At 49.4% G+C, this 27,061-nt stretch overlaps 2 protein-coding genes and 1 long non-coding RNA gene across 27 annotated transcripts; 1 reads left to right on the top strand and 2 right to left on the bottom strand.

Annotated features, from left to right (window-relative positions):
- Positions 1-529: 529 nt before the first annotated feature.
- On the bottom strand, positions 530-5,565 carry CLIC1 (chloride intracellular channel 1). Of its 5 annotated transcripts, none has more exons than XM_060163260.1 (6): positions 5,324-5,565; positions 3,138-3,247; positions 2,819-2,944; positions 2,555-2,661; positions 1,893-2,008; positions 530-927 (listed from the first exon to the last, which is right to left on the bottom strand). In XM_060163260.1, exons 1-6 carry the CDS (start codon positions 5,360-5,362, stop codon positions 766-768), a joined length of 660 nt encoding a protein of 219 aa, XP_060019243.1. In that variant the 5' UTR covers positions 5,363-5,565; the 3' UTR covers positions 530-765. The 5 variants fall into 5 exon arrangements, with proteins under 5 accessions (XP_060019243.1, XP_060019242.1, XP_060019244.1 ...); XM_060163259.1 differs by having other exon boundaries at positions 1,893-2,074; positions 5,324-5,563; XM_060163261.1 differs by lacking the exon at positions 5,324-5,565 and adding an exon at positions 3,914-4,707 and having other exon boundaries at positions 1,893-2,074.
- Positions 5,440-26,977, top strand: MSH5 (mutS homolog 5). Of its 21 annotated transcripts, none has more exons than XM_060163236.1 (26): positions 5,440-5,683; positions 9,120-9,270; positions 9,558-9,681; positions 10,139-10,219; positions 10,405-10,467; positions 11,183-11,304; positions 11,491-11,600; positions 11,857-11,892; positions 12,216-12,298; positions 13,435-13,480; positions 13,796-13,960; positions 16,604-16,742; positions 16,858-16,920; positions 21,618-21,746; positions 22,044-22,116; positions 22,277-22,386; positions 22,623-22,703; positions 22,936-23,023; positions 23,270-23,459; positions 23,565-23,691; positions 24,105-24,254; positions 24,601-24,678; positions 24,880-25,023; positions 25,225-25,362; positions 26,426-26,499; positions 26,722-26,977. In XM_060163236.1, the coding sequence occupies exons 2-26, from the start codon at positions 9,133-9,135 to the stop codon at positions 26,831-26,833; spliced, it is 2,664 nt and encodes an 887-aa protein (XP_060019219.1). In that variant the 5' UTR covers positions 5,440-5,683; positions 9,120-9,132; the 3' UTR covers positions 26,834-26,977. The 21 variants fall into 21 exon arrangements, 15 of the variants coding, with proteins under 15 accessions (XP_060019219.1, XP_060019220.1, XP_060019221.1 ...); XM_060163237.1 differs by lacking the exon at positions 5,440-5,683 and adding an exon at positions 8,655-8,710 and having other exon boundaries at positions 24,604-24,678; XM_060163238.1 differs by lacking the exon at positions 5,440-5,683 and adding an exon at positions 8,655-8,710 and having other exon boundaries at positions 25,273-25,362.
- LOC132527481 (uncharacterized) lies at positions 17,866-22,258 on the bottom strand. Its single transcript, XR_009543005.1, has 3 exons — positions 22,023-22,258; positions 19,046-19,116; positions 17,866-18,619 (listed from the first exon to the last, which is right to left on the bottom strand). It is a non-coding gene; the product is annotated as an uncharacterized LOC132527481 (long non-coding RNA).
- Positions 26,978-27,061: the final 84 nt, after the last annotated feature.

Here is a 27,061-nt window from a genome sequence, read left to right as displayed (position 1 = left end):
CGAGTGCTACATGGAGCACAAAACAGCGCTACGGTGGACCCGCACTAAAAATGGCAGCCCCGTCACAAGCACCCCTCTTGTAAATTCCCGGTTTCTGCCAGGAGTTCGAGGTCATTGACCCACTCTTCATTCCGTGTTGCTCACACTTCAAGTCCCCTTTGTGTAAAAACACTAGATTTTCTTTTTTCCTTTAAAATTATTTATTTATGTTTGGCTGCGTTGGGTCTTCATTGCTATGCGCGGGCTATCTCTAGTTGCGGAGCAGGGGCTGCTATTCTTTGTTGCGGTGCGCGGGCTTCTCATTGCAGTGGCTTCTCTTGTTGCGGGAGCACCGGCTCTAGGCGCGCAGGCTTCAGTAGTTTTTGCACCCGGGCTCACAGGCTCTGGAGCACAGGCTCGGTAGTTGTGGCGCACAGGCTTAGCTGCTCCGTGGCATGTGGGATTTTCCCGGACCAAGGCTCGAGCCCATGTTCCCTGCATTGCCAGGTGGATTCTTAACCACTGTACCACCAGGGAAGTCCCAAAGCACTAGATTTTCATTCTGTACTTTATTACTGAAATACGTTGTCCTACCAACCCCATAGTAAAAATCTCACCCAGATCCCCCCTCCTTTCTCCTCATCCCCCTCAGCAAGCCCTGCACAGGTGCTCCAGGATTCTATGCCCACTGGCCATTTTGGAGTGTGTCCATTGGGTAACCATGTGGAAACCACCCAGGGCCTTTGTGGAGAAAATGGAGGGGGGCGAGGGAGCTCCAGGAGGGGCTTATTTGAGGGCCTTGGCCACTTGCTCATAGGCCAGCTCGATCTCCTCATCATCTGGACAGGTGGAGGCAAACTCTTCCCGAGCATAGGCATTGCGCAGGTACCTATGCACTCCCCGAAACACATCCGGAATGGAGAATCCTCGGTACTTCTTACATACCACCTAGGGGTGAGGAGAGGAGAACCAGTAGGTTTAGCTTCAGGAAAGTGACATTGGCTGCCATGCTCTTGGTCTTTCCCTTATCCCAAGGCTTCATGATAAAATCCAGGCATTCAAGTAGGTCCACTATCTGGTTTCTCTTCCGATGATTCTTATCTCCCATATAAATCATCTTCAATCATCTTTCTTAACTCCTCACTGTCTTGTAAGGCCTTCACCCATCCTCTCCGCTTACTGAAATCCTGGCCATTTATAACCAGCCCCTTTTCAGGCCACCCCAGTCCATGGTGCTAGTTTTCCCCTCTTGATTTTGAAATATAATTCACAAACCATAAAACTCTCCTCTTGAATTTCCACAGCAACTTTTTTCTACTTTTCATTTGGCTTTTAATCATGTATTATTAATCATGTGAATGTTTTATCTTCTCAGCTAGATTTCAGATCCTTTGAGGGCAAGGACCAATCACCACATATCTTGTCTCTCCGTGCCTAGTACAGAGATTTTCAGTACACAGTTCTGCAGCAGACTGACACTGGGCCCACATTTCAGAAACTAAACCGTAGCTTTGAACTATGACAAAAACACGGGAACCAGCAGTTTTCATCTTCCACAAGAGGAAGTGGAGACTGAAGCTATAGACTTAAAACTTTGATTTTAGGAAAAGCCTGCTCTCTGATCTGGGGATCTGGCAATGACAGAGACAGGAAGAGCATTCTTGAAAGTAACACTGGGATGTGTTACCCTAGGCCAGTCTGTTTGCACCCACACCTTGCATCGTGGAATGTAATTCTCTCAAGTAGTGGTCTTGCCAGCAAAGACAGCAGAGAAGGAATGGGGTGGTGTCTGCTATTGAAAACCACCCTAAGAAAGAAAGCACCTTTGGAGTGATTGTCATGGGAAGCCTGCGTGGGAGACCCTTAAAGAGCCATCCCAGCGACCACCCTCTCCTCCCACAGTGACCACTCACCTGTACTATGTGGAGCTTTGGCAACAGGTTGCAGTCAGCCAGAGTGAGCTCATTGCCGTCCAGAAACTTCCTCTGAGAGATGCCCTCATCCTCAGCGCTGGTCTCATCTACTTCATCTGGGAGAGGGGATGTCAAGTAATTGTCTAAAACTTTCAGGGCTTTCAGGAGTCCCTTCTCCAGGTCTGTGCAAGAGAAGGGAGTTGGTAAGAACATCAGAGGACTGACATAGTCCAAGAAGGCCCATGAGGGGGTGAACGCTAATGGTGAGGCCAGTCCAAAATAATAATAGCCAACACTAATGTAGTTCATTTTCTCTGTGTTATTCTAAGCAATTTACACACAAAAACTCATTTAATTCTCACATCAACCCATGAAGTAGATACTGTTATCCTCATTTTATAGATCTGGAAATGGATGTACAGAGAAGTTCAATGAATTCCCCAAAGTCACACAGCTACTAGAATTTGTACTCAGGTCATCTGGATCTAGAGTCTCTCTCTCTCTCTCTCTCTCTCTCTCTCTCTCTCACTGACTCTCTTTTTTTTTTTTTTAATTGAAGTAAGATTTGCCAACATTCAGGGTATCTGAATGTCCAGGTGCCCCTAATCACTAGATCTTTCCTATTCCTCCTAGGACCCAGGCCTCCAACCCACAAGACTCACTATCATTGAGAGCTGGGTTTGAATTCTTGATGTAGGCAGAGAATTTGGCAAATATGTCCAGCCCAGCTGTGTTGGATTCAGGGTTCAGAGCTGCCAGCTTGGGGTACCTGGAAGCCAATGGGACAAACAGGATAAGATATCTTCTGAGGAGGAAGCTCAGCTCCCCTGCCACAGCCCCACCACCATCTCTGTTTTTCATTTCTTCAACCTCTCTCTCCCAGAGTCTCCCAGCTCCCCTACTCCCCTTTCCAAGTTCCTCTATACCTGGGAGGGCACAGCACCGCCTCCAGAAATTCCTCAATCTTGTTGGTGTCTGTGTGCACTTCAGTGCCATACAGCAGGAATGGGAGCTGCCCTCCTGGGCACAGCTTCTGCACCGTCTCAGTCCGCCTGGAGGAGAGACCAGGCATTAAGACAGGAAAAGGGAGTTAGGGAGACCCAGAAAGGAGAGATGGAGACACGTGGCAAAGAGACTCCGGATAGAGGGGAAAACAGTTCAGGATGGAAGGACTCAGGTGGGTGAGTGTGTAAGTGTGCATGTGTGTGTGCACAAGGGAGTTTAGAGGAACAGAAGTGCACCTACCTTTTGGTGTCAACAGTGGTGACATTGAAGGTGACTCCCTTGAGCCAGAGCACCATGAACAGTCTCTGGGAGAAGGGGCAGTTCCCGATCTTGGCCCCATCACTGCCAGCCTGGAAAGCAACCCCCAGCCCAAGGTTAGGCCTGGTGCACCCCACTCATCCCCAGGCCATTCTCTGCATCTCCTACTCCCAGACCTAGCTATGACACATACTCAGTCTCACCGCTAAAAGCACCCCTCCAGAACTGGGCTCTCTACCCTGGGGTCTGGGTCAAACCTAAGATGGGTCAGTGAGAATATCTTCTGCAAAGGTAGGCTTCTGGTTCCCCAGAGAGTTGAGGACGGATGGAGGTAGGCAGAGGGAATGGGCTTTGGAGAACTTGGAGGATTTGGACCCTAGAGAGGGAACACTAATGGTGGTGTAGTTAGTTTTCTCTGTACTATCCTAAGCACTTCACATACAAAAACTCATTTAATTCTCACATCCACCCATGAAATAACGCCTAGAGAGGGACTTTGGTGAGGCTAGAGTTGTGGGCTAGAGGCCTGGATTCCTGAATGGAGTAGAGCCTGAGAACAGGAGAGGTGGGGCAGGGTTTGGCAGGAGTTCTGGTTCCCTATACCTCTACCCAAGCAGCTGGGTGGGGAGTCAAGGGGCTCAGAGCCTCGTCCTAGAGATGTGGAGGGCCTTGCAGAGGGGGGCTGCCCTCTAATCTGCAAGTAGTGACCTCATCCCCCAAAGGACACCTCCCCGTTAGCTGAGGGTGATTCATCTCACTGTGTCTCCGGTCTCAGCAGCTTCCTTCCTGGCAAGCAGTGGGGGCAGGGACCTGTGAGGCTGAGGCCTGGGCAGTGAAGGCCACCTCCCTCTTCCCTGGGCACAGCTGGGGTTTCCCAGGACAAGTCCCCTGGCTCCGGATAATCTTCCTCACACAGGACCCAGGGCTGGAATCTCTAGAGCGCAGACTCACCCAGGAGTAAAAATAAAAATAGCCCCCGAGGCAAGTGTGAGAGTGAGGTGGGGACCACACCTAAGGGGGTCGACCCAGGCATGGCTGAGGGAGAGGGAATGGCTACCGGAGAAGCCCCAGCATAAAGGAGAGGGAGAAACGGGCTGGAACACACAAAGGCTAGATGAACAAAAGCGGGGAAGTGGAGAGAAAGGAGGCAGGAAAGCGAAGGGTGGGGAGAATGTGTGAACCGGGAGTTACCGACGGAGGGGGAGGTCGCTAAAGGGAGGGAGGGGCACAAAGAAGAGATCCAGAGAGGGGAGAGAATGCAGTGCTAGTGGGGAAGGGAGCGGGGAGGAAACGGCAGCCTGCGGTTTCGATATGCAAATGCCTTGGGACCACCTCTCCTCATCCACACCCGCAGAGAGCACAGAGCTGGGGCGACTCTTTTTCTTCTGTTTTTGTAACCCCCAAACCCTAAACGCCCTAACTCAGCTCTCCTCCTTCTGCTCTCTCCCCATCTACCCTCGCGGTAGCCACAACTCAACTCTCATCTCCTCGCCACCACCCTTTCTCTCGCTTCTCCAAGTCCTCAGAACACTCATTCTCGACCCCATCACCTCTCTGAGCCAGCTTCTGGAACTCTACTCCCCCTCTCCCGTCTCTTTGCACCCCACCAATTCTTCCCAGTTCACCTGGTCCCACTCCCAGGCCTCCGGACCACACCCTCTTCCTTGAAACCTCCCCCGCCCCGACACCCCCCCCATCCAAGTCTCCCCCACTATGCTCCTCACCCTCTGATCTTCTTGTAGGGCCCTCGTCCGGATGTTTCCCTCTGTCCCACCCAAAGCCTGTAGGTCTGCTGCCCCCTTCTCTCTCGGTCCTCCTATCAGCTGTCCCCCCACACCCACTCCCGTCAATCTTCTCAGCTCCTGGGAACCCTCCCTTTTCTCTACTTTCCTGTCCTTTAGGCTGCTGGAAACTTGCAGTTCTACAAACTTTTCAGGGTTGAGCCTAGATTTCTCATTACCCACGCACACATCAATTGTCTTCCCCTCCCAAACCCCGGCCACCACCACCCCAGGCCCCTGCCACACACGCCCTAAAGACTGCACGTGGGCTTGGGGGTGGGGATCAAAGAGAAAAGGGATTAGGGAGTTAAGGCTAGAGCTGGGGAAAAGTGCAAGTTGCCTTCCAGTAACTCGGAGGGGGGCCTAGGAGGGAGAAGGTGTTCTTACCTTCACGAACAATTCGACCTGCGGTTGTTCTTCGGCCATGGTTGCGACGGGGACCAGGAAGCGGCCGTCTCTGGGGGAACTGGGAGGGGGCGGGGCCAGGGAGAAGGCGGTCTCACAGAAAAGATTCTCTCCCCCAGACCTGGGACTACTCGCCCTGCAGCGCCGCAAGAGCGCGATCAGACCCGCTCACTCCAGACGCGGCCTTTCGACCAGTCCAGCGTACTCCACACCCAGCGGATCTAGCTCTACCCCCTCCTGGGCTGGATCTGGGAGCTGACTCACGGACCGCCCCGCCCTGAACCTGCGGAGGGGACAGGCGCGGGGGCGGAACACGATGACCTAGGGAGTGGGCCCGGAGGGGTGAGCCTCAGGTCTCCCAGATGATGGGGAAGGGGGTGTTGAGGAGAGGGAATCCTGGGAAACTTCTTGTGTCCCTGCCAGTCTCCTTGAACAAGGGACTTTTTTCTGCCTCAGTTTCCCTGCTTCATTAATCAGATTACACTCCCACTCAACCCTCGCACAAGAAATCTGACACCGACTGCTTGAGCACGTTCCTGAGGGCCCAGAAAGGGAATGAATTATAGAAGGGAAAGGTGGTCCTTTATTACTTTCTCCAAGTTCCCTCGGAACTCCAGTCCAAATTCTGGGTTGCTAGGACTGTGGCCCAGGAGAGGGACTTGCAAGTGGAAGCCTGGGTTGGAGGAAGAGAGCGGTGAGAGGTAGGGCAGGGGTGGGGAAAGGAGATAACCAGGCCTTGTGCTGGGGAAACCGGAAGCTGAGCCAAGGGGCTTCATCACTGGCGGAGGTACTCTCCCGCTCCGTAGCCTGGTCAGCTTTAATGCTTCTACTTCTGCCCCCCGCCACCCCGGTCTGGGGCTCTTTCCTGTGCCCCTTGCCCTTTTATCACTGACGGGTTGCCTTGGAGTTAGGGTGGAAGCATGGGGTTATTACGGCCCCAGAGTAGAGCTGCACCGATGCTAGGGGCTGGTGGTAGTTGGTCCTATCATGGGGGAAAAAAGTGAAGATCAGACAGAATAGTGTGAGTGGAGTCCTCAGAAGGACTAAGGACTCCGCAACAAGAGAAGCCACCGCAATGAGAAGACCGCACGCACAAATGAAGACCCAATGCAGCCAAAAATAAATAAATACATACATACAGAAAGAAAGAAGTAGGGAGGACAGAGGAAGAAGAGCTCTCTCCCTCCCTCCCCAATAACCTTGATTTTGGAGGTTCTATCAAACCCTTTATGATCTGCTGAAAAATAGCCCAAAAATATGTCCTCCAGACTGGACATATGCCAGCCTCCACATTTGAATCTCTCTCCTATCCAGCCATCCCTTTCTTCCTCACCACCCTCTGTCTAACAGGACACCTACAGTTCCAGAAAATCATGGTGGAATGCAAGGACATAGGAGCAAAACAGGGCTTGAAACTTAAAGAAAGCGAGAGAGTTGGGGGAGGAGGGGGTGGAGTGAAGAGAGGTGCTGGAACCAGCAGTTAGCGGTTTCCTCTCATGCTTCCTCTTCTGTGGGTTTTCTCCTCCATGGAGGAAGGCCTTTCTCTGTCCTCCTCAGAGAGGGGATATAGTTGGTGTTTGCTCCCTTGAATTGTAACATCCGATAAGGATGTAGAATGATTCAACGAGTATGTGTTTGTTGGTGGGGAATCTCCTCCAGGGTGACCCTCAAAATGTGCACACATGACCCCTTCCATCTGAGGAAGGGAGGTCAAAGCAGCGCTACTTCTCAGGGTCCTTTTCTGCTCCAGCTGGTCCATGTCCACCAGAGAATCTGCCCCACAAAAGTCTCCCTTCTGGGAGAAGCCTCAGGCAAATGGGGCCAGCCCTGAGCTCAGACAGGTTTGACAGCTTCTCCCCTGCCTCTCTTTCCCTACAGCTTTTATAGCTAGAGCTGCCTTGATCAATATTGACTTTGACTAGCTGGCATGGCTACCCACAAAGTATTTTTCCTTAACTTCTCAGGTAACAACAGGTAATGCTGCCCTCTCCTGGTACCATCCATCAGTGCCACATGGGTTTGAAGCCAGGGGCTATACCCCCAAATCCTGCATCAAAGAAGTTCCCCTCCCATCTCAATCTCCTTGCCCCTGCTTTTCTCCTATCTCAGTATCTCCCCTTTTCTTCCCCAGCCTTTCTTTCCACTCCCTCCCCTTCCTCAGGTTGGTAAACCGGTCCCTAATCTCTTCCCACCCCAGATTGGAACGTGTGTCCCTCCCCAACACTCCTTAGAGCTGTCACCTGGCCTCCTCCAGGTTTCCATAGCCCCATTGCTAAACAATTTGCCAGGGGTAACCATTAACCTAGCCGTTAACTCACTCCCCCACCTTTCTCACTAGAAGGGATTTTCCAATCATTGGTTAGCAGAGCCAGGTTACCATCTTTCCTAAGCTCTTGGGTGGGATCTCCGCATCTCAGAGTACCCAGAACAAAGCTGGGGGTGAAGATGTATTTTAAGAGGTGTTTTTAAAAGTATATGATTGTTTATTTCTTTCTCCTTCACTATCTCCTTGCTTCTCCTCCCCTCAGACACACACACTCAAAAATTAGGCTCATGGAGTAGGGATTTAATTACGTTCCCTGTTTTGAGTCCACCACCTGGCCCAGAATGAATGAATGACACCCTTCTGTCCTTAGGGTGTGTGTGTGTGTGTGTGTGTGTGTGTGTGTGTCGAATGCTTCCAACTTCTCTTGGGGCGCTGAAATTATTAATTAGGCCCTGTGGTGTCCCTATGGGAGTGATCATACTCTGCACCCAGGAAACAGGCAAAGGTGGGCTGAGATAGGAGTCTCACTTCTTATTTCCGCTTATTTATTTAAAACACTCACGTAGTTCTTACTATGTTTGCCAGGCACTGTTCTAAGCTCATTATAAATATTAAGTTAGAATTGTTGGCATAGGTTGAATTAATGTTGCTTATCTCCACTCTCCAGAAAAAACAAAAACAAAAACAAAAACCGCCCCAAAACGTGTCTCTGTTCCTTTAAGGTCGGCCTCCTCTCCAGATTACCCAACGCCCCTAGACCCGTTCCGGGGGCTCTGACTCCAGCTCTGCTAAGGACCTTCTCACAGGCTCCACCCCGTGTCAATCAAGGGCCAGAGGCCCGGTTGCTAGGCAATAGCAGAGGGCGGGAAGTTTGAACGTTCTGGCACCGCCCCATATGCGAATAGGCCAGTCATCGTCCAGCCTTCTCTGCGGTCCCCTCCTCCCTCTCGCTCTGTTGGATCTCTAGGCAGGATCCGGGTGTCTTCGACCAATAGCGGCTAAGAAGGCGGGGCGTGTGCGCGCGCACCCCGCCCTCGCGTCGGCGCACCCTCCCGCAGGCCCGCGGCGTTTAGTGACGCGGTCTCGCGCACGTCGCGACCCAGGTGACTGAAAAGGCGGGAAAACGCCGCGAGCTGTCCGCAACTGGGTGGGGAAGTCAAGAGCGTGAGGCTGTGATCTTGGGGGCTTGGTTGGCAGGGGCGGAGAGAGGAGGCGTGCAAAACTTGTCCCACAGGACCCTCAGACTGTCTCCAAATACAACCTCCGCGTGACAGGAATAAGGGTGGGGCGAGTGGTGTTTTCCACAGTCTGTACTTTAGTTAAATACCCGAGAAGTCGCCCCTCCAGATGCCCTGCACCTGTGACCACAGCGCTCGAAGGCCCTAGCAGCCCTGCCCCTCAGCCCTCTCCCATTAGTTCTCAGTGGAGTTGCATTTCTGTGCGCCCCGCTACCCCCGCCTCCTCGCGGGTGAGATCTCGCTCCTGAACCGCCTTCATTTTCTTCATCCACAGAGCCTCCAAGGCCATGGCCTCCGTAGGAGCGACCCCAGGCAGGACGCCGCAGGGACCGGGACCCAGGGAGGCCTCGGCCAGCTTCCCCAGCCCGGCCCCAGTGCCGGAGCCCCGGGGGGCCGAGGAGGAGGACGAGGAGGAGCCCGCGGAGGTCTGGGGGCGGGGTGGAGAGGCGATGTCTGAGGAGCCAGAGCTCGAATCTGGAGAGCAGGGAGCTGATTGGAACGTCTGATTGTTAGCCTGTAACGGGGCTGGGAACAAGAGAGGGGCCAGTCACTTCCCTCCGCTGAATGTCGCTTTCACATTAACTGAATGGGGGTGATGATGCCTATCTCAGAGAGTTGATAAAATAATTAAAATTAAATAAGGCATGCCTCAACCCTGCACTTAACGAGTGGTTGGTTCAAATATTAGTTTCCTTTCTTCCTTGCCGGACAGATTCATCTGTGTGTGCTGTGGAGCTCAGGGTACCTGGGCATTGCCTACTATGACACTAGTGACTCCACCATCTACTTTATGCCAGATGCCCCAGACCACGAGAGCCTCCAGCTGCTCCAGAGAGGTGAGGACGGGGCTAGGAATTCCTCTACCCTGGGATTAGAAGCGTATTTCACTCGTAGGTCCTTACCTGACTCAATCTATTTTTATTAGTTGACTCCTAGAGGCCCCCTTTGTTGTTTGTAAGAATTCATCTCATTATTCACAAGTGTACCAGGAGCTGGAGATACAGTCCTGGGCAAATCAGTCATGTCTGTCCTTTAAGGGTCTACAGTCTAGTGATAATCTCCTGGGCACCCCTCTTCCCTCCCACCACCCCATCAGTCTTACTACTCCTTCCTTTTCTAATCTCATGTCTGACTCCGACTTATGCTCCCAATGTGGGGGGCACTCCCTACTCTTAGAGGGAGGAAATAAGTTTCTGAGGGGTGAAGGGAGATAGCAAGGGGAGGGCTACGGGTTCCCTCTTAGTCAAAAGATAAAGATCCTTGAATTCATTTGGTCTCCATTCTCATTCCGAGTTCTGGATGAAATCGATCCCCAGTCTGTTGTCACCAGCGCCAAACAGGATGAGAATATGACTCGGTTTCTGGGGAAGCTTGGTAAGGACTGGGTAAGGGAGAGAGGGAAAATGGGGAAGGACTAAATTATGGAATGTTCCAGGACACTAAAGGGTCTTGGGGGGAGCTACAGCCAGGAGACCAGAATTGGGTGAGAGGGAAGGTGGGACAGCGGCAGAAGGACTGAGATGTACAGACTGATGGCCCTTTCTTTGCCTCCCTCACAGCCTCCCAAGAGCACAGAGAGCCTAAGAGACCTGAAATCATACTTTTGCCAAGTGTGGATTTTGGTATCTCCTCCCTTTTGCTTTGCCCAATCCCCCATCCCGGTTTTCTGACCCTTTCTCCTAACTCCACCTTCATCATCAGAGGTCTCCCCTCAGCCCTATCTCATTCTAAACCTTTGTGTTCTTCAAGCCCTATGACCAGTCTCCCCACGATCTCTCCTAATCCCTAGCCTTTAATAACCTGCAGCTTAGGCTTGTCTAGGGATGAGTGCCTTCCGTGAGAAGAGGGAGTAGTAACACTTTTTGGTCAGCTTTGATTGTTGGCATTTTCCCCTTTAAGCCAAAGCCATTTACCCCTTAAAAAAAAAAAAAAAAAGGCACTGCCTCAGTGACCTCGTTCATCTAGAAGACACTTCCATAACCTTCCCGGATTTTGCAAAAAGGACAGGGAATGTTCTATCCTAAATTAGATGTTAGGGCATTCATGTTATTAGTTCCTCTGTTAATATGATTTTTTTGACCCCAAGTCCCCAATTCCAGACAGATACCTTACTCTCCTGAGCCATTTATCTTTCTCAGTTTATGTTCCCAGCCAACCCTTTTTAAAGTGTATGTAGAATAAAGAGTCTGAAAATTTGGCTCTTGTCTCAGCTTTCCATTAGCTGCCTGTGTGAATTTGGCAAGCCACATCATCTCTCTTGCTTCTGTTTTCTCATTCTTAAAATAAGGTGAAGAATCGGGCTATAAGATCTTTCCCTCCCTTCTTCCCTCAAAATAGGCCTGGAGATAAGCAAACAGCGCCTCCTTTCTGGAAACTACTCCTTCATACCAGACTCCATGACCGCCACCGAGAAAATCCTCTTCCTCTCCTCCATCATCCCCTTTGACTGCCTCCTCACGGTGAGATGGGTCCCGCAAGGTAAGGGCTGGGTTGCAGCAGGTTAGAGAAAGGCACAAGCACCTGGAGACTAGGTTTGAGTCCTGGGAGATACTAGCCCAGCCCTGGAAAATAATAGTTTTCCCTGGTGTCGTCCAGCCTCCAAGACGTTGGGATTTACCCCACCTCTATTACTGATCCCCTCCTAGGTTCGAGCACTTGGAGGGCTGCTGAAGTTCTTGGGTCGAAGAAGAATCGGGGTTGAACTGGAAGACTATAACGTCAGCATCCCCATCCTAGGCTTTAAGAAATTTGCGTTGTAGGTCATTTACCCTAACCTCAACCAAAGTAAAGTGGGATTGGGAGGCCTGGAAAGTAAGATGGGATGGGGGGCGTTGGCAGTGACCCATCTGGTAAAGTGCTCTAGGACACACAGGAACTCCTGAGGGTGTGGAGCTCTGGGGAGAAAACTGAGACAGTACTCTTGAAGGAGAGCTAAGCGGGTATAACTTAAGAATGAACTCACACCTCACATACCCCAGCCACCTTCCTTTCTGCTTGTTTTCTGTCCTCAGGACACATCTGGTGAGCATAGATCAAGACACTTACAGGTAAGGAGATGGAGGCAGGCTGTCATCTTTGGGGAGGGAGAAGGATTAAGCTTAATGCTCTAATAATCCTTAACGGGGCTCCAATTTCTTTAATCCTGGGGCTATTAAGAGCTCTCTCCCTGAAGGAAAGAGAAGGGGGGTGAGGGGAGAGAAGAAGAAAAGCACAAAGTGTCACCCTCCTTTTCTAAAGGGAGAAACTGAGGCAGAGAGCAGTGAGGGACAAACCTTACATCAAGACTTCATCTCAGGAGGTGTTCCCAATCCCCATTCCATTTTCTCAATTGCCTTTTAAAATACAAATTACCCTAATTTCTCCCTGATAGTGTTCTGCAGATATTTAAGAGTGAGCCTCACCCCTCAGTGTACAAAGTGGCCAGTGGACTCAAGGAGGGGCTCAGCCTCTTTGGTAGGTTTGCCCCCTCCCTCATCCCACACTACACAGGCCTGCCAGAAAAACAGCTGCCTCCAAAGATGTATCCCAGTCCCTCTCTTTCCACTTCACCCCATTGCCAGCTGTCTCTTCTGCTCCAATCCAGCTTCTTTTTTTTTTTTCCTTAATTTTTTAAAATTTTGGCTGCCTTGGGTCTTCGTTGCTGCACTCAGGCTTTCTCTAGTTGCAGCAAACGGGGGCTGCTCTTCACTGCAGTGCGCAGGCTTCTCATTGTGGTGGCTTCTCTTGTTGCGGAGCACGGGCTTTAGGCGCAGGGGCTTCAGTATTTGCCACGCGTGGGCTCAGTAGTTGTGGCTCGTGGGTTCTATAGCGCAGGCTCAGTAGTTGTGGTGCACGGGCTTAGTTGCTCTGCGGCATGTGGGATCTTTCCAGATCAGAGCTCGAACCCGTGTCCCCTGCATTGGCAGGTGGATTCTTAACCACTGCGCTACCAAAGAAGTCCCAATCCAGCTTTATTATCCTCTTTGTACCCTCCCTCAGTTTGGGCATCTTCCTGAAACCTTGTCCAGTGTCAGTGTCCAGTTGTCCAGTGTCATTTGCGTATCATTTCTTACTCTACCAATTCCATGTTTATTCCTTGGGTTTGTATGAATATTTCTACTAGTGGTGTACCTGTCTAGGGACTTTGGGAGGCCCTATGTATAGAGGAGAGTTATATAACTGCATAACTCCCATGTTTGCTTTGCATAGAGTCTTTATCTCTTATAGTTTCAGGCTTTAGGGTGTATTGGGGACATCACCCCAAGTAACCACATGGTTTCACCGTGCATCTCAGTGGGTTGTGTCTAATGTTTACGTGTATGTGTTGGGCTTTTTGTGAGTCTAATTATGCCTGCTCTGCATATTTTTCTGGATGAGTGTTCCTGTGAGTGCCCATTCCTCCCCCAAGCCCATGTAAGGTAATCCCGGCTCAGATTTGTGGCCACACTCTGGCTTTGGCTGCCTTTGTGTCCTGTATCTGGGGAACGCTCCCCAGGCCAGCCAGCTGAACACCCAAACCTCTGACCCTGATGCCTCAGCTTAGACATCCATACATTCCTTTCCCTGACCCTGCTTATAACAGGCTCACTCCATACCCCAACTCCCAACAGGAATCCTCAACAGATGCCGCTGTAAGTGGGGAGAGAAACTGCTCAGGTGAGTAAGAGTCACACACGTGCTACAGGTTAATGCAGGCAATCTGTAGACTCAAACACACCACCCTTAGTAGTAATGAAAACAACTGCCCTTTCCTGAATGCTGGCTAAATGCATTTAATCCTTACAACGACCCCACGTGGTAGCTAGTGTTATTCTCATTTTACGTTGTCAGCACAGGTGCACATGTACCCACTGATGATACACGGACTTTCACACATACACGCAGCAGAAGCAGAATCACAAGACAGCAATGTACACATGGTAATATCTTTTTTTTTTTTTTTTGCGGTACGCGGGCCCCTCACTGCCGCAGCCTCTCCCGCCGCAGAGCACAGGCTCCAGATGCGCAGGCCCAGTGGCCACGGCCCATGGGCCCAGCCGCTCCGCGGCACGTGGGATCCTCCCGGACCGGGGCACGAACCCGTGTCCCCTGCATGGCAGGCGGACTCCCAACCACTGCGCCACCAGGGAAGCCCCGGTAATATCTTTAATTATTAAAAACACACTTCAAATTTGAGCTGTTCTCTGAGGACTCTCAAATTTGTATCTCTAGTTCCGAGCTCCATATGTGGAATGCTCTTTGCACATCATCGCCACCTGCAATTTCCACAGGCAGCTCAAACTCAGAGCATCCAAACTGACACCCACTGGCCCTGTTCCTCTTCCTGCATTCCCTTTTCTGGTTAATGGCATTGCTGGCAATGTAGCTTCTCAAGCTCTGAACCTTGGATTGATGTTTCTCCCTCACCCCCCATATTCAATTATTCACTGAGACCTATTGATTCTATCCAGAAATGTCTCTCAGCCATCCCCTTCTCCCTCTTTCCTCTGCTCTAATTCTGGCTATCTTCATTTCTAACCTGGAGCATTGCATTCACCTTCAAATTGGTCTCTCTGCCTCTAAACGCTTCTTTTTCCAATCTGTTCTTCATTCCAAAATAGAGGTCTGAGCATGTCACTCCCCCACCCCCTTTTTTTTAAGCTTAAGTAGAAACAAAACATAAACCTCAGGAGGTTTCCGCATTACCTGCATAATTAAGGGTCGCATCTTTAGCAGTATGGCATTCAGGGCCCCTCAATTTTAATTTCCAGGCTTACCTCCTCATACCCATGTTTTGTTTTGTTTTGTTTTGTTTTCTCGGCCGTGCGGCTTATGGGATCTTAGTTCCCCACCGAGGGATTAAACCCAGGCCCTCAGCAGTGAAGGTGCGGAGTACTAACCACTGGACCGCCAGGGAATCCCCCCTCAAGCCCTGTTAATGCTGTTCCCTCTGGAAAGTCTTTCCCCTGCTCTCCACCTGTCAAAATCTTACATCCTCTTGCAACCCAACTATCACCTTTCTGGTGAAGCTTTCACAGGCACCTCTGAGGAGACTGACGTGCACTTTGTTGTGTGGTCACATGGTGCTTGTTTATATTTTCTAGTTGCACTATCACAGCAGGTTGGAATTAGTTGGTGAATCTACTTGCCCTCATAGCTGTGAGTGAACTCTATGCAGTGGCCCATTCCTGTTAGCTCAGCACATGGCCTTGTATGCAGTAGAATGCAAACACACTGGTTACATCATCTCTAAAAACTCAGGAAACCTTTGCTAGCCTGCAGGTGTACAATCTTTTCCCCATGCCACCTGCCCTGCAATGTATGTCTTTTGGAGGTTAATTTAGCATTATCTCTGAGGCCATCTCCAGGTAATTGGCGGGGTGATTTAATTACCTCGAAGTTCTCTAGTGCTTCAGGCGCAGATCTCTAGTCTCAACCAGGGATGAAAGGGAAGGAATTCTCAAAGGAGAAGAGAACTGAGTTAAAGGTGAGGGAGGGGTGCAGATTCCTTAGATAGGATCCTGCAGGGCATAGAATCACAATCTGATGATCAGACAGGGCACCTGGAAGGTGACTAAATGTCACAGTATGCTCTAAAGAGCACTGTCCTAGCAGTCTGGAGACCTGAGTTTGAGATCCAGTTGTACTTCTTACTAGCTGCATGACTTTGGACAATTTGCTTACCTTCTAAGGGCCTCATCCCCTCAGCTGACTTGAGTCTGGCTCGACTAAGACCTCCAGGCACTCGAAGTACATGAGTCAGAGCTACCCAGGTGTTTTATAAGAAAGTCTGATGAGGCTCGTGCTCTCCAGGTGGGGAGGGTATTCACAGACTGGCCCACACTGCCTCAGACACCTCTGCTCCTTTGTGGCCAAGGAGCAGAGGTGCCTAAAACCCACCTCGAATCCACATGAGTCTTCCACTTCATTCTAACCTGGGGTGTTCTAACCCAGGGTAACTGGCCGTAGACTACAGTGTGAGATACACATCCTTAGGCCCCAGTGTCTCCACAGGTTGGCTCTTACACAAAATGATATGCCTAATGGCTTGCTCTAATGTGGGAAAGAATCCATGGGCTCCCAGGTCCTTGCAGAATCTCACACTCTTCATAGCCATAGGGAGATAGGGATACCCAGAATTAGACCAACACAGATGAGACATTTATTTCTGTATAATAATTTAATTTATTAGGAAATAACCTCAGACACAGAAAAGATAATAATAATAATATAAACCTCTGTGTTTCCACTAGCCAATTTAAAAATAAGACAATGTTATTGAAGCCCTTTAAGTATCTCTACCCAATACTTTCTTCTCTGCAGGGATGAACATTATCACGAATTGAGGACTTACTCTACATGGAACAGTTATATACTTTCACAGGAAGAACATGAAAAGACATGAATGTCTGTGCTGTTTCACAGCTAAATACGGATATACAAACTCTTTCTGACTCACTCCTACTCAGCTGCAGAGAGAGCTAGAGTGTTGGCATTCAAATGCCTCAACACACTGCTCTCCCTCTAAAATATTGACAAACTCCATCACATAGCCACATGGAATGACACATGGTCATATCCATCAAAACCGAGATACACACAGTTGTGCTCACATCCAGAGATTTTCAGTAGATGCAAGTAAACACGCCTGCATAGATAGGACACTGTACTTACCAGTGCAGATACATATCGCCACAATCCCCAGGGACCTCCAAATGCACATTTTTCACAAATTGAGATCAAGACAGTGATGAGAACAGAGGTAATTTCTGGTCTCCTCACTCCAACCCTCACTTCCAGGCTATGGTTCACACGTCCAACCCAGGACCTGGAGGAACTAAATTCCCGTCTGGATGTCATTCAGTTTTTCCTGTTACCCCAGAATCTGGACATGGCTCAGATGCTGCATCGATTGCTGGGTCACATCAAGAACGTGCCTGTGAGCTCGGGGTTGGGGGCAGGGAGGTGGGGAAGGAGGTGAGGGATGCTGGGCATCTTGAGGGGCATTAGGGTGGGAGAAGGAAAACAGCGGCTGTCTCCTTGTTTGACTCTAGCTGATTCTTAAACGCATGAAGTTGTCCCACACCAAGGTCAGTGACTGGCAGGTTCTCTACAAGGTAAGACCTCCCTTCTTGAATCTAGAAGTCCAGGTTAAGACCCCCAGCATGTGTTCCAAATCCTCTTTACTCTCGTCACCCGGTCCAACTTTATCCCAACACCTTTAAAAAAACTTTGCACTGTGGAAATTGTCAAAAAAAATTTAGAGAGAATAATACAAAGAACTCCCATGTACCCACCATGTAGCTTTAACACTTTGACTCATACAAATGTTGTTTCATGTATATCTTCTCTCACTTTCCTTTTCCTGTATTTTGAAGCAATTCCCAGCCATCATATCATTTCACCCATAAATATTTCAATATGCTTTCTAAAAGAAAATTATTTTTAAAAAAGAATAACAATGCCATTGTCTTATCTAAAAATTAATGTAATTCTTTAATATTAATTATCTCATGTTTAAATTTCTATTCATCTCGTAAATGTAATGATTTTTTAAAATTACAGTTTGTTTAATTAGGATCAAAATATGTTCATATAGCGATGGGATGATGTCTTTTTGAATCTCCTTTATGGGTTCCTTCTCCATTTCACCATTCTCTCTCTCTCTATCTCTCTCTCTCTCTCTCTCTCTCCTCCTCCTCCTCCTCCTCTCTTCCCCTCTCCCCGCCTCTCCATATATATATCTTTTCCCCCTTGCAACATATTTGTTGCAGAAGCTGGATTATTTGTCCTACAGAGTTTTCCTTAGCCTGAATTTCACTGATTACATTCCCTGTTTTGTTTTGTTGTTGTTGTTTTGCAGTACGCGGGCCCCTTGCTGTTGTGGCCTCTCCCGTTGCAGAGCGCAGGCTCAGCGGCCATGGCTCACGGGCCCAGCCGCTCCGCGGCATGTGGGATCTTCCCGGACCGGGGCACGAACCCGTGTCCCCTGCATTGGCAGGCGGACTCTCAACCACTGCGTCACCAGGGAAGCCCACATTCCCTGTTTTTGACATGTTTCTCTCTCTTCTAGAATTTCTGTAAATTAATAGTTGAATCTAGAAGCTTGCTCAGGTTCAAGTTTAATTTTTTTCAATAGTGTTTCATAAATGGAGGAACATAATGTCAGTATGTCTGACTCTCATTTTGTGATGATAGCAGTCTTTGATGTTTAATAAGTCCATTAGTTCTTTAGAGATTGCAAAGTAGTGTTATTCTAATTCTGTCATTCTTTCTTCATTTATTAGAATGTTTCTGGAAGGAAGACTTCCTCTCACCTACTCTTTGGTTACCTAGTGATATCACAGAACATTGCTTGATTTTTTCCCCCGATTTTATCTGTCCAGCTATCAGCAAATACGAAATTAGTTCCATAATCCTCCAAGGCAACCAATGAGTTTTTTTGGTTGCTGTTGTTGTTTTAGTATCATTACAAACTTACAGATTTCTTCGTGCTTCAGGCCACTGCATTTTTAATCTTTACACATGTTCGAGATATTCCATCTTTGGCCAATGGGAGCCTCTTCATGTTGGCTTCTGAGTCCTTTAACATGACACTAGTAGACTTGGATAACTTCCCCACTCTCTGGTTTGACAAGATGTACCAGATATACCACTTACATGTACCGGTTCTGACCTGGAACCAGATATTTCTCTGAGGAGCCCTGGTTCCTTTTAGTGAGAAATGGTATTTCTGTATACCACGGTGAGTGCTAGAGGGTACTCGGCATGTTTGGATTATTGCTTGTAGGCCTTTTCTGTGGACAGATCTAGAAACTTGAAAAAAAATAAAATACATGATAAATTAGTACTGACATCACCTATTTATTTTATTTTAGTTTTTTAGATATCCAGAGATCACTATATCTATATTCTTTTTTTAATTAATTTTTTTGAGTATAGTCGATTTACAATATTGTGTTAGTTTCTGCTGTATAGCAAAGTGAATCAGTTATACATAAATATATATCCACTCTTTTTTAGATTCTTTACCCATTTAGGTCATTACAGAGTATTGAGTAGAGTTCCCTGTGCTATACAGTAGGTTCTTATTAGTTATCTATTTTATATATAGTAGTGTGTATATGTCAATCCCAATCTCCCAATTTATCCCTCCCCCACTGTTTCCCCCTTGGTAACCATTAGTTTGTTTTCTACATCTGTGACATCAACTATTTAAATTCAGCACCACAGGGTTCTTACCTTGTATATTCCATTTTTATCCTCTTCAATATTTCCTTCTTCCATACTGGAGATTCTGTGTCTCAATAACACTAGGAATGAGAAAATCGAAGTATCACTTATTTGCTTTTTCCTACATTACATCCACAACAATCTTAGAATAGCAATATCACCATTACTACCAAAACTATATGATTATTGAACACTATTTAACATTTTTTTGGGGGAAGGAGGGATAGTTCTTTCTCTTCTCCCTAGGGATATACAGTCAAATTGCTGTGTTTTAGTCACTACTTCAAGTGGTTATGTCACTATCTGGGTATACATTATGTTCATTTGTTTCATTCTTTTTTTGATTTTTAATAATTGCTTCTTAAAATTTAATCTTATAATTATGTAGAATATTTACACAGTTCCAAAGTCAAATCTCCCAAACAAGGTATAGTCAATTAATTGTAACTTCTATCCCTTTTCCCTCTCTCCACCTATAGATAACCTTTAAAAAAAACTTTTTTTGGCTTAAATAAGTTTATCTTTTATAGAAAAGGATAAAAATAAGCAGTCCGTGACTGTTGGGTGGTTTCATAAAGTCCTCAGTGACCCAGTCTCCTTCTGTCTTCCTGTTCTGCCATCCTCAGCATGTGGCTTCTACCACTAGCTCAAGATAGCAATGTGAATTCCAGCTGTAACATCTGCTTTCCAGCTACTACTCCTCCACCGCTATTCGAAGTTTCCAGTGACTCTCTGAAGTTTCTCTGTGCATGGTTTCAGTTTCCAGCTTTTTTGCTGCAGCAGCTGCTATAGTTCTATTCCCAGTGAATTTGAGGTTCTTGATGTCTCATTGCAGAAAGAATTCAGTGAGAAACAAAGGTATAGTTAAGAAGTGGATTTATTTAGAGAGAAACACACTCCACAGACAGAGTGTGGGCCATCTCAGAAGGCGAGAGAACCTAAAAAAATTTTTTTAAATTTAAGTTTATTTATTTATTTTTGGCTGCATTGGGTCTTCGTTGCTGCGCATGGGCTTCCTCTAGTTGCGGCGAACGGGGGCTACTCTTCGTTGCGGTGCACGGGCTTCTCATTGCGGTGGCTTCTCTTGTTGCAGAGCACGGGCTCTGGGCGCGCAGGCTTCAGTAGTTGTGGCATGCAGGCTCAGTAGTTGTGGCTCATGGGCTCTTGCGCGCAGGCTCAGTAGTTGTGGCGCACGTGCTTAGTTGTTCCATGGCATGTGGGATCTTCCCCGACCAGGGCTCGAACCCGTGTCCCCTGCATTGACAGGAGGATTCTTAACCACTGCGCCACCAGGGAAGCCCTCTACAGTATATTTACCTAACATGTAAAGTAGTTTCAGTTTTATTTTACGTGAGCAGATGTGTGTGACTATTTGTATATTCCCTCCCACTACTTAACATTTATCCTTGGCTTCAGCCAGGCCAGGCTCCGCGTTCAAGCACTCTGCCTGGGAGACCCACCATATTCCTGCTCAGGATAGCATGGTGGTTAAAAGCCAGACACCTGGGCTCAATTCCCAGCTCATCTGTTTACTCTCTGTGAGACCTTGAGCAAATTGTGTTACTTCTTTGTGCTTCAGGTTGCTCACCTGTAAAATGGAGTCATGCTAGTCCCCATCTCCTAGGATTATTTTGAGAATTGAATGAAATTAACACATGTAAAAAGTTGAGAATATTGCCTGGCGGGTAGTAAACATTCAATAAGTGTTAGTTCTTATTCCTACCTCTATTCATTTGCCCATGCTCTTGCCCCCACCCAGAATACCCTCCTCCCTTTGGAATTGCCTTATTCAAGACCAAGCTTATTTCTTTTTCTCTGCAAAGATATCCCAACTATTTTAGCCCATATTAGTCTTATTCTCTGAACTTCCTTAGTAATTTTAGTCAGTTTCACAACTTGGTCAATCTTTTTTGTGGGTAGTCATTGTTTTTGTTGTTTGTTTCCATCATGGCTAGATTATAAACTCTTTGGTTTATACACTTTATATATCCTCTGTCACAGAGTGAGGCTCAGTCAGTGTCCTTTGGATTGGGTTTATCCACTCAGTCTAATCCCTGTTTAGAGCAGCCACCTCAGGTCACCGACTTGCACGCTGGAGAATTAATTCTCAGTGACTCTCACCCATCCCCTCTTCCTGCTGTCTCTTACCCAAATGCTGTCATTGCCCCTTCTGCTCATTTACTTCTTCTCTGCCTCTCATATCCCTATTTCTCTTTCTCCTTCCTCTGTACAAACTTCTCTCTTGGGATATTGTACAAATCTCTTTCAAAGCAACTACCACTTTATTTTTAAATCTTCTGGGTGTATTTGTCTTCCTTACTAGACCACGAGCCCATCTAGGACAAGGGACCCAGTTGTCTTTGTTGTCTTTGGAGCCTCAGTGTTTAGTGTGGTGCCTGGTGAAGAGTTCTGCAGATACCATTTTCTCTCTCACTGTTTCTTTTTTGCATTTGAGATCTTCTCTCTGTCTCTGTTATTGTGTTTTTCCCTATTGGTCTTTGTTCTTCTCAGTCCATCCCTGTCCCCTCGCCTAAGCCCGGCCTGGGTATGGGCCACCCTCCTCTGTCCATTTCTCCTACAGACAGTGTACAGTGCCCTGGGCCTGAGGGATGCTTGCCGCTCCCTGCCCCAGTCCATTCAGCTCTTTCGGGACATTGCCCAAGAGTTCTCTGATGACCTACACCACATTGCCAGCCTCATTGGGAAAGTGGTGAGTGGAAGGAAAGAGGCAGAGCTCCTGGGAAACTAGGGGAGGGATGGGTTTGGGTAATAGAGAACGACGGGGCTCTGGGGAATGTGGTGTGGAAGATGGGGATGCATGGGAGACACTGAGGTCAGCTGGATGACCAAGGGATGGGATGGTGAGAGGAGATGGCAAAATATCAGGGATCTGCTTGGGGGCTTAGAGGGTTAGGGTTGAAGCAGGGACTGAAGGGGCCCAAGTAGAGGTGAGGAACAGGACGAGATGGTGCTGGATGTAAAGAACCTGGACTTCTTGTCTCCTCAGGTGGACTTTGAGGGCAGTCTTGCTGAAAATCGCTTCACAGTCCTCCCCAACATAGATCCTGAAATTGATGAGAGTGAGTGTTAGGTGTACGGATGGGCCTATGAGCCCTGAAACATGAGCCTGCCCAGTGATGGGGTACCATTCTCAGTAGGCGGCCACTGCATCTGGGGATAATCATCGCAACCAGAGCAGGAACCTTACTTTTGATATCCACGTGTCTTTCACCCTCCTAGAAAAACGAAGGCTGACAGGACTTCCCAGTTTCCTCACTGAGGTGGCTCGGAAGGAGCTGGAAAATCTGGACCCCCGTATTCCTTCATGCAGTGTCATCTACATCCCTCTGGTGAGGGCAGGAGGGTGGGTGTGCTCCCCAGGGGTTTTTTAGGGGGACATTAGGCCTATGAAGTACACATTAGTAGATAAGAAAACCCTGGAGAAATCTGAAGAACATGAATACTTTTTGGTGGCTTTAGCCCCCTGAGGGAAGCATTGGGGGATATAGGGGACTCTGGCTTCCTCTAAGGAAAGAAAGTGCCCAGTACATCACTCTCTGCTTTATCTCTTTTCTACTCTCCGCAGATTGGCTTCCTTCTTTGTATTCCCCGCCTGCCTTCCATGGTGGAGACCAGTGACTTCGAGATTGAGGGTCTGGACTTCATGGTGAGACCCTTGACCTCTGTAGGGGTTGATAAGGAAAGTGAATGAGCAGCTGAGAGGAGGGCCTTACCCCATCAGCACTGCCGAATGTGGGATCCCTCTTCTGTTGTTTTACTCTGATCTTTACCAGCTCTGAGACAAAGGAGAAAGAAATCAAGGTCAGGGCTGGAGCCGGGGTTAGATAGGATGAGGATCGAGAGAAGCAAAGCCCATAGCTTTGAACCCTTGTATCCAGTTCCTCTCAGAGGAGAAGCTTCACTATCGTAGTGCTCGAACCAAGGAGCTGGATGCATTGCTGGGGGACCTGCACTGCGACATCCGGGGTGAGGAGAAGCGAGTGGCTGGAGCGGAGCGGGCAGCATGGAGATGATTCTAATAGGCTCCTTTCCTTCCTGCCATTGCTGTCTCTCTCTCTCTCTTTCTCTCTCTGACTCTGTCTTTTCTGAATGTCTCTGGGTATTTCAGATGGTATCTGCAAGCCTGTTTCTGGGTCCCTCTGCTGGCCTCTTTGTCTCTCCTTCACTTTCCCCTGGAGCTGACCCCCAGCTCCCTCCCTTACCTGCCCCCAGACCAGGAAACCCTGCTGATGTACCAGCTGCAGTGTCAGGTGCTGGCACGGGCAGCTGTCTTGACCCAGGTGTTGGACCTCGCCTCCCGCCTGGACGTCCTCTTGGCTCTTGCCAGTGCCGCTCGGGACTATGGCTACTCAAGGCCCCGTTACTCCCCACGGCTCCTTGGGGTACGAATCCAGAATGGCAGGTGAGAACAGAAAAGGGTGGAGGCATAGACAAGAGGGGCCCAAAGGCCCCATCTTCTGCATCCACAGGCCATGTGCAAGGTACCTCTCCACCCACTCCACTGCAGGCATCCTCTGATGGAGCTCTGTGCCCGAACCTTCGTGCCCAACTCCGCAGAATGCGGGGGGTACAAAGGGAGGGTCAAAGTCATCACTGGACCCAACTCCTCAGGGAAGAGCATATACCTCAAACAGGTAGAGGAATCCCTACAAACTGGGCCTCTGGAATGTTCTCCATTGTCTCCATCCCCCACCTGCCAGTCAACCCAGGTCCCTACAGCTCTTCTCCCTGTGTTCTGACCCCAGCTGTCATGAAAAGACCGTAGCCCACACCCGCTGCTCCTCTTCCTCCCAAGTTCTCATTCTCTACCTGAGGGAGAGCCATGCTCTAATGATCGTTCCATGGCCTGAATTCTCCTCCCCCACCTCTGAATTAAAGTGTGCCTTTGCTCACTCCCTGCCCTTTACTGATTCTAAAGCGAGCAGAGGGGCTGTGATCTTCTATTAAACTGTGTCCATCTCTCTTGATCTATTGTTCTCCCCTCAGTTTAGCCTCACCTTCACCTCAGCCACACGAGGCACCGGGCCCTGTCTCGTCCCCTGTTCAGGTAGGCTTGATCACATTCATGGCCCTGGTGGGCAGCTTTGTGCCAGCAGAGGAAGCCGAAATCGGGGCAGTAGACGCCATCTTCACCCGAATCCATAGCTGTGAATCCATCTCCCTTGGCCTCTCTACCTTCATGATCGACCTCAACCAGGTCAAAAGGAGGATGGGTTGGGGGAGGGGGATAATGGGGAAGGAACCCTACCCGTGAAAAATGTCAGGAAAAACGTTCCTTCTGCCTGCTCTCTAAACTAGGGGCAGGGAGCACCCAGTTCAGAGACCAGGAGAATCAATACCGCGAACCTTTATCTATCCCCGGCTTTGTGTGAGGCACTGTTGGCAATGAAAGGATGAACAAAACATGTGTCTCGCCGTTAAAGAACTTGCAGTCCTGTTGGGTGGACACATACACAAGCAGCTTTACTGCCAGGCAGACTGTGGTCAGTGCATTACAGGCCTTGAATGTTTCTGAAACTATCCCTTGTCCACCTGGTACCCAGCAGGTGGCGAAAGCAGTGAACAATGCCACCGAGCGGTCGCTGGTCCTTATTGATGAATTCGGAAAGGGAACCAACACGGTAAGGGGAGAAGCTGTTGAGGATCTAAGGAGGGGAAAATGAAGGAGGGCTAAGGAACAAGAGGGTGCGGCTGCGCCTCTGGAAAAGAATAGGGGTGTGTGGGTGGAAAAGAAACAGTGTGAGGCGGGAGAGGCCTGGCAGGAGGAGAGGGGTGCACGGGGCACCTGTGGTTCCACAGCCTCACCGCTGCCCTCTGCACAGGTGGATGGTCTCGCGCTTCTAGCGGCCGTGATCCGACACTGGCTGGCGCTTGGGCCCACGTGCCCCCACATCTTCGTGGCCACCAACTTTCTGAGCCTCATTCAGCTACAGCTGCTGCCACAGGGGCCCCTCGTGCAGTATTTGGTGAGGAACCAATCCAGCTCCTTAGGGGCCCCTAGGCCGAGCATTTCCCAGAGCTGGGAACTGGCTTCTCCGTCAGAACAGGGGCTCCTTGAGCACAGGGACCACGTCCCTTCCTGTTTCTCACTCTCCACAGCAACTGACCAAGGGACTGGGGCAGGAAGCAGAATGACTGATAACATTCCCCTTTTATTCTCTTTTAAGACCATGGAGACCTGTGAAGATGGGAATGACCTTGTCTTCTTCTATCAGGTTTGCGAAGGTGTTGCCAATGCCAGCCATGCCTCCCACACAGCTGCCCAGGCTGGGCTTCCTGAGAAGCTCGTTGCTCGTGGCAAGGAGGTGAGGTCCAAACAGCAGCCACCTCCGCCAGGGCTCCCTTCCACCGTCCCTGCTTCTCCGAGGGGCCTCGATTCTGACCCTACAACACCCACTCCCCCCCCTGCCCCTTCCTGCTTCTCCGAGGGACCTGGATTCTGACCCTACTCTCTCCTCTTACCCAACACCCACTCCCACCCCTGCCCCTTCCTGCTTCTCCGAGGGGCCTGGATTCTGACCCTACAACACCCACTCCCACCCCTGCCCCTTCCTGCTTCTCTGAGGGACCTGGATTCTGACCCTACTCTCTTCTCTTACCCAACACCCACTCCCACCCCTGCCCCTTCCTGCTTCTCCGAGGGGCCTGGATTCTGACCCTACTCTCTCCTCTTACCCAACACCCACTCCCACCCCTGCCCCTTCCTGCTTCTCTGAGGGACCTGGATTCTGACCCTACTCTCTCCTCTTACCCAACACTCACTCCCACCCCTGCCCCTTCCTGCTTCTCCAAGGGGCCTGGATTCTGACCCTACAACACCCACTCCCACCCCTGCCCCTTCCTGCTTCTCCGAGGGACCTGGATTCTGACCCTACTCTCTCCTCTTACCCAACACCCACTCCCACCCCTGCCCCTTCCTGCTTCTCTGAGGGACCTGGATTCTGACCCTACTCTCTCCTCTTACCCAACACCCACTCCCACCCCTGCCCCTTCCTGCTTCTCCGAGGGACCTGGATTCTGACCCTACTCTCTCCTCTTACCCAACACCCACTCCCACCCCTGCCCCTTCCTGCTTCTCCGAGGGACCTGGATTCTGACCCTACTCTCTCCTCTTACCCAACACCCACTCCCACCCCTGCCCCTTCCTGCTTCTCTGAGGGACCTGGATTCTGACCCTACGCTCTCCTCTTACCCAACACCCACTCCCACCCCTGCCCCTTCCTGCTTCTCTGAGGGACCTGGATTCTGACCCTACACCCACTCCCACCCCTGCCCCTTCCTGCTTCTCCGAGGGACCTGGATTCTGACCCTACTCTCTTCTCTTACCCAACACCCACTCCCACCCCTGCCCCTTCCTCCTTGTCCTAGGTCTCAGACTTGATCTGCAGTGGAAAGCCCATCAAGCCTGTCAAGGAGCTGCTAAAGGAGAAACAAATGGAAAAGTGAGTGCAGGCCCAGGGTCCTTGTTCTCTCTAGCATGTTCTGCAGCTCTTCTACCCCTTTCAGGGATTCAGACAGTCTCTTGCCCTTTAAAGATTCAAAATTTCTTCCTGCAATTTCTAAATTCTCAAGGTCTCGGGTTTCCTGTGCTGCATCCTCTTCCCTCTGCTCAGGGATTCTGTTATCCATGCTTCCATAAATCTCACTGTTCTCTCTCCCCTCAGTTGCCAGATGTTAGTAGACAAGTTTCTGAAACTGGATTTGGAAGATCCCAGTCTGGACCTGGACATTTTCATGAGACAGGAAGTGCTGCCTGCTGCCGCCACCGTCCTCTGAGAGTCTTCCCTGGGCTCTCCTCCACGTCCCAAACCCCGGGAGGCTGCCAGGCCCTCTTTGTTTCCTTACCTCCTTCACACCCAGAGTTCTCAGTTTCCCTGGAAATTTTGTTTCATGTTAGTAATAAAGTTTATTTTGGAGAAAGTTATTGTTTCCTTAGACGAGCCAAAACAAAACAAGAGAGTAGGAAAGAGATGAAAGAGGAAGCAGCAGGCCACAGAGGGACCT

This window comes from Lagenorhynchus albirostris, chromosome 10, assembly GCF_949774975.1.
Source record: "Lagenorhynchus albirostris chromosome 10, mLagAlb1.1, whole genome shotgun sequence".
Lineage (NCBI taxonomy): Eukaryota > Metazoa > Chordata > Mammalia > Artiodactyla > Delphinidae > Lagenorhynchus > Lagenorhynchus albirostris.
The sequence above is the reverse complement of the archived record's forward strand: the minus strand, read 5'-3'. Positions and strand labels throughout refer to the sequence as shown.

What these genes read in the sequence shown, in the direction of transcription:
- CLIC1 (XM_060163259.1), bottom strand. Translation starts at nt 5,362, where the DNA reads ATGGCCGAAGAACAACCGCAGGTCGAATTGTTCGTGAAG. An exon ending in AAACCCAGCTCTCAATGATA is followed by an intron (nt 2,075 to 2,554) that starts GTGAGTCTTGTG and finishes TCTCTTGCACAG; the next exon opens with ACCTGGAGAAGGGACTCCTG. An exon ending in CAAAGCTCCACATAGTACAG is followed by an intron (nt 928 to 1,892) that starts GTGAGTGGTCAC and finishes CCTCACCCCTAG; the next exon opens with GTGGTATGTAAGAAGTACCG.
- MSH5 (XM_060163236.1), top strand. Translation starts at nt 9,133, where the DNA reads ATGGCCTCCGTAGGAGCGACCCCAGGCAGGACGCCGCAGGGACCGGGA. An exon ending in GCGCCACCAGGGAAGCCCCG is followed by an intron (nt 13,961 to 16,603) that starts GTAATATCTTTA and finishes CCTCACTTCCAG; the next exon opens with GCTATGGTTCACACGTCCAA. An exon ending in GTACGAATCCAGAATGGCAG is followed by an intron (nt 23,460 to 23,564) that starts GTGAGAACAGAA and finishes ACTCCACTGCAG; the next exon opens with GCATCCTCTGATGGAGCTCT.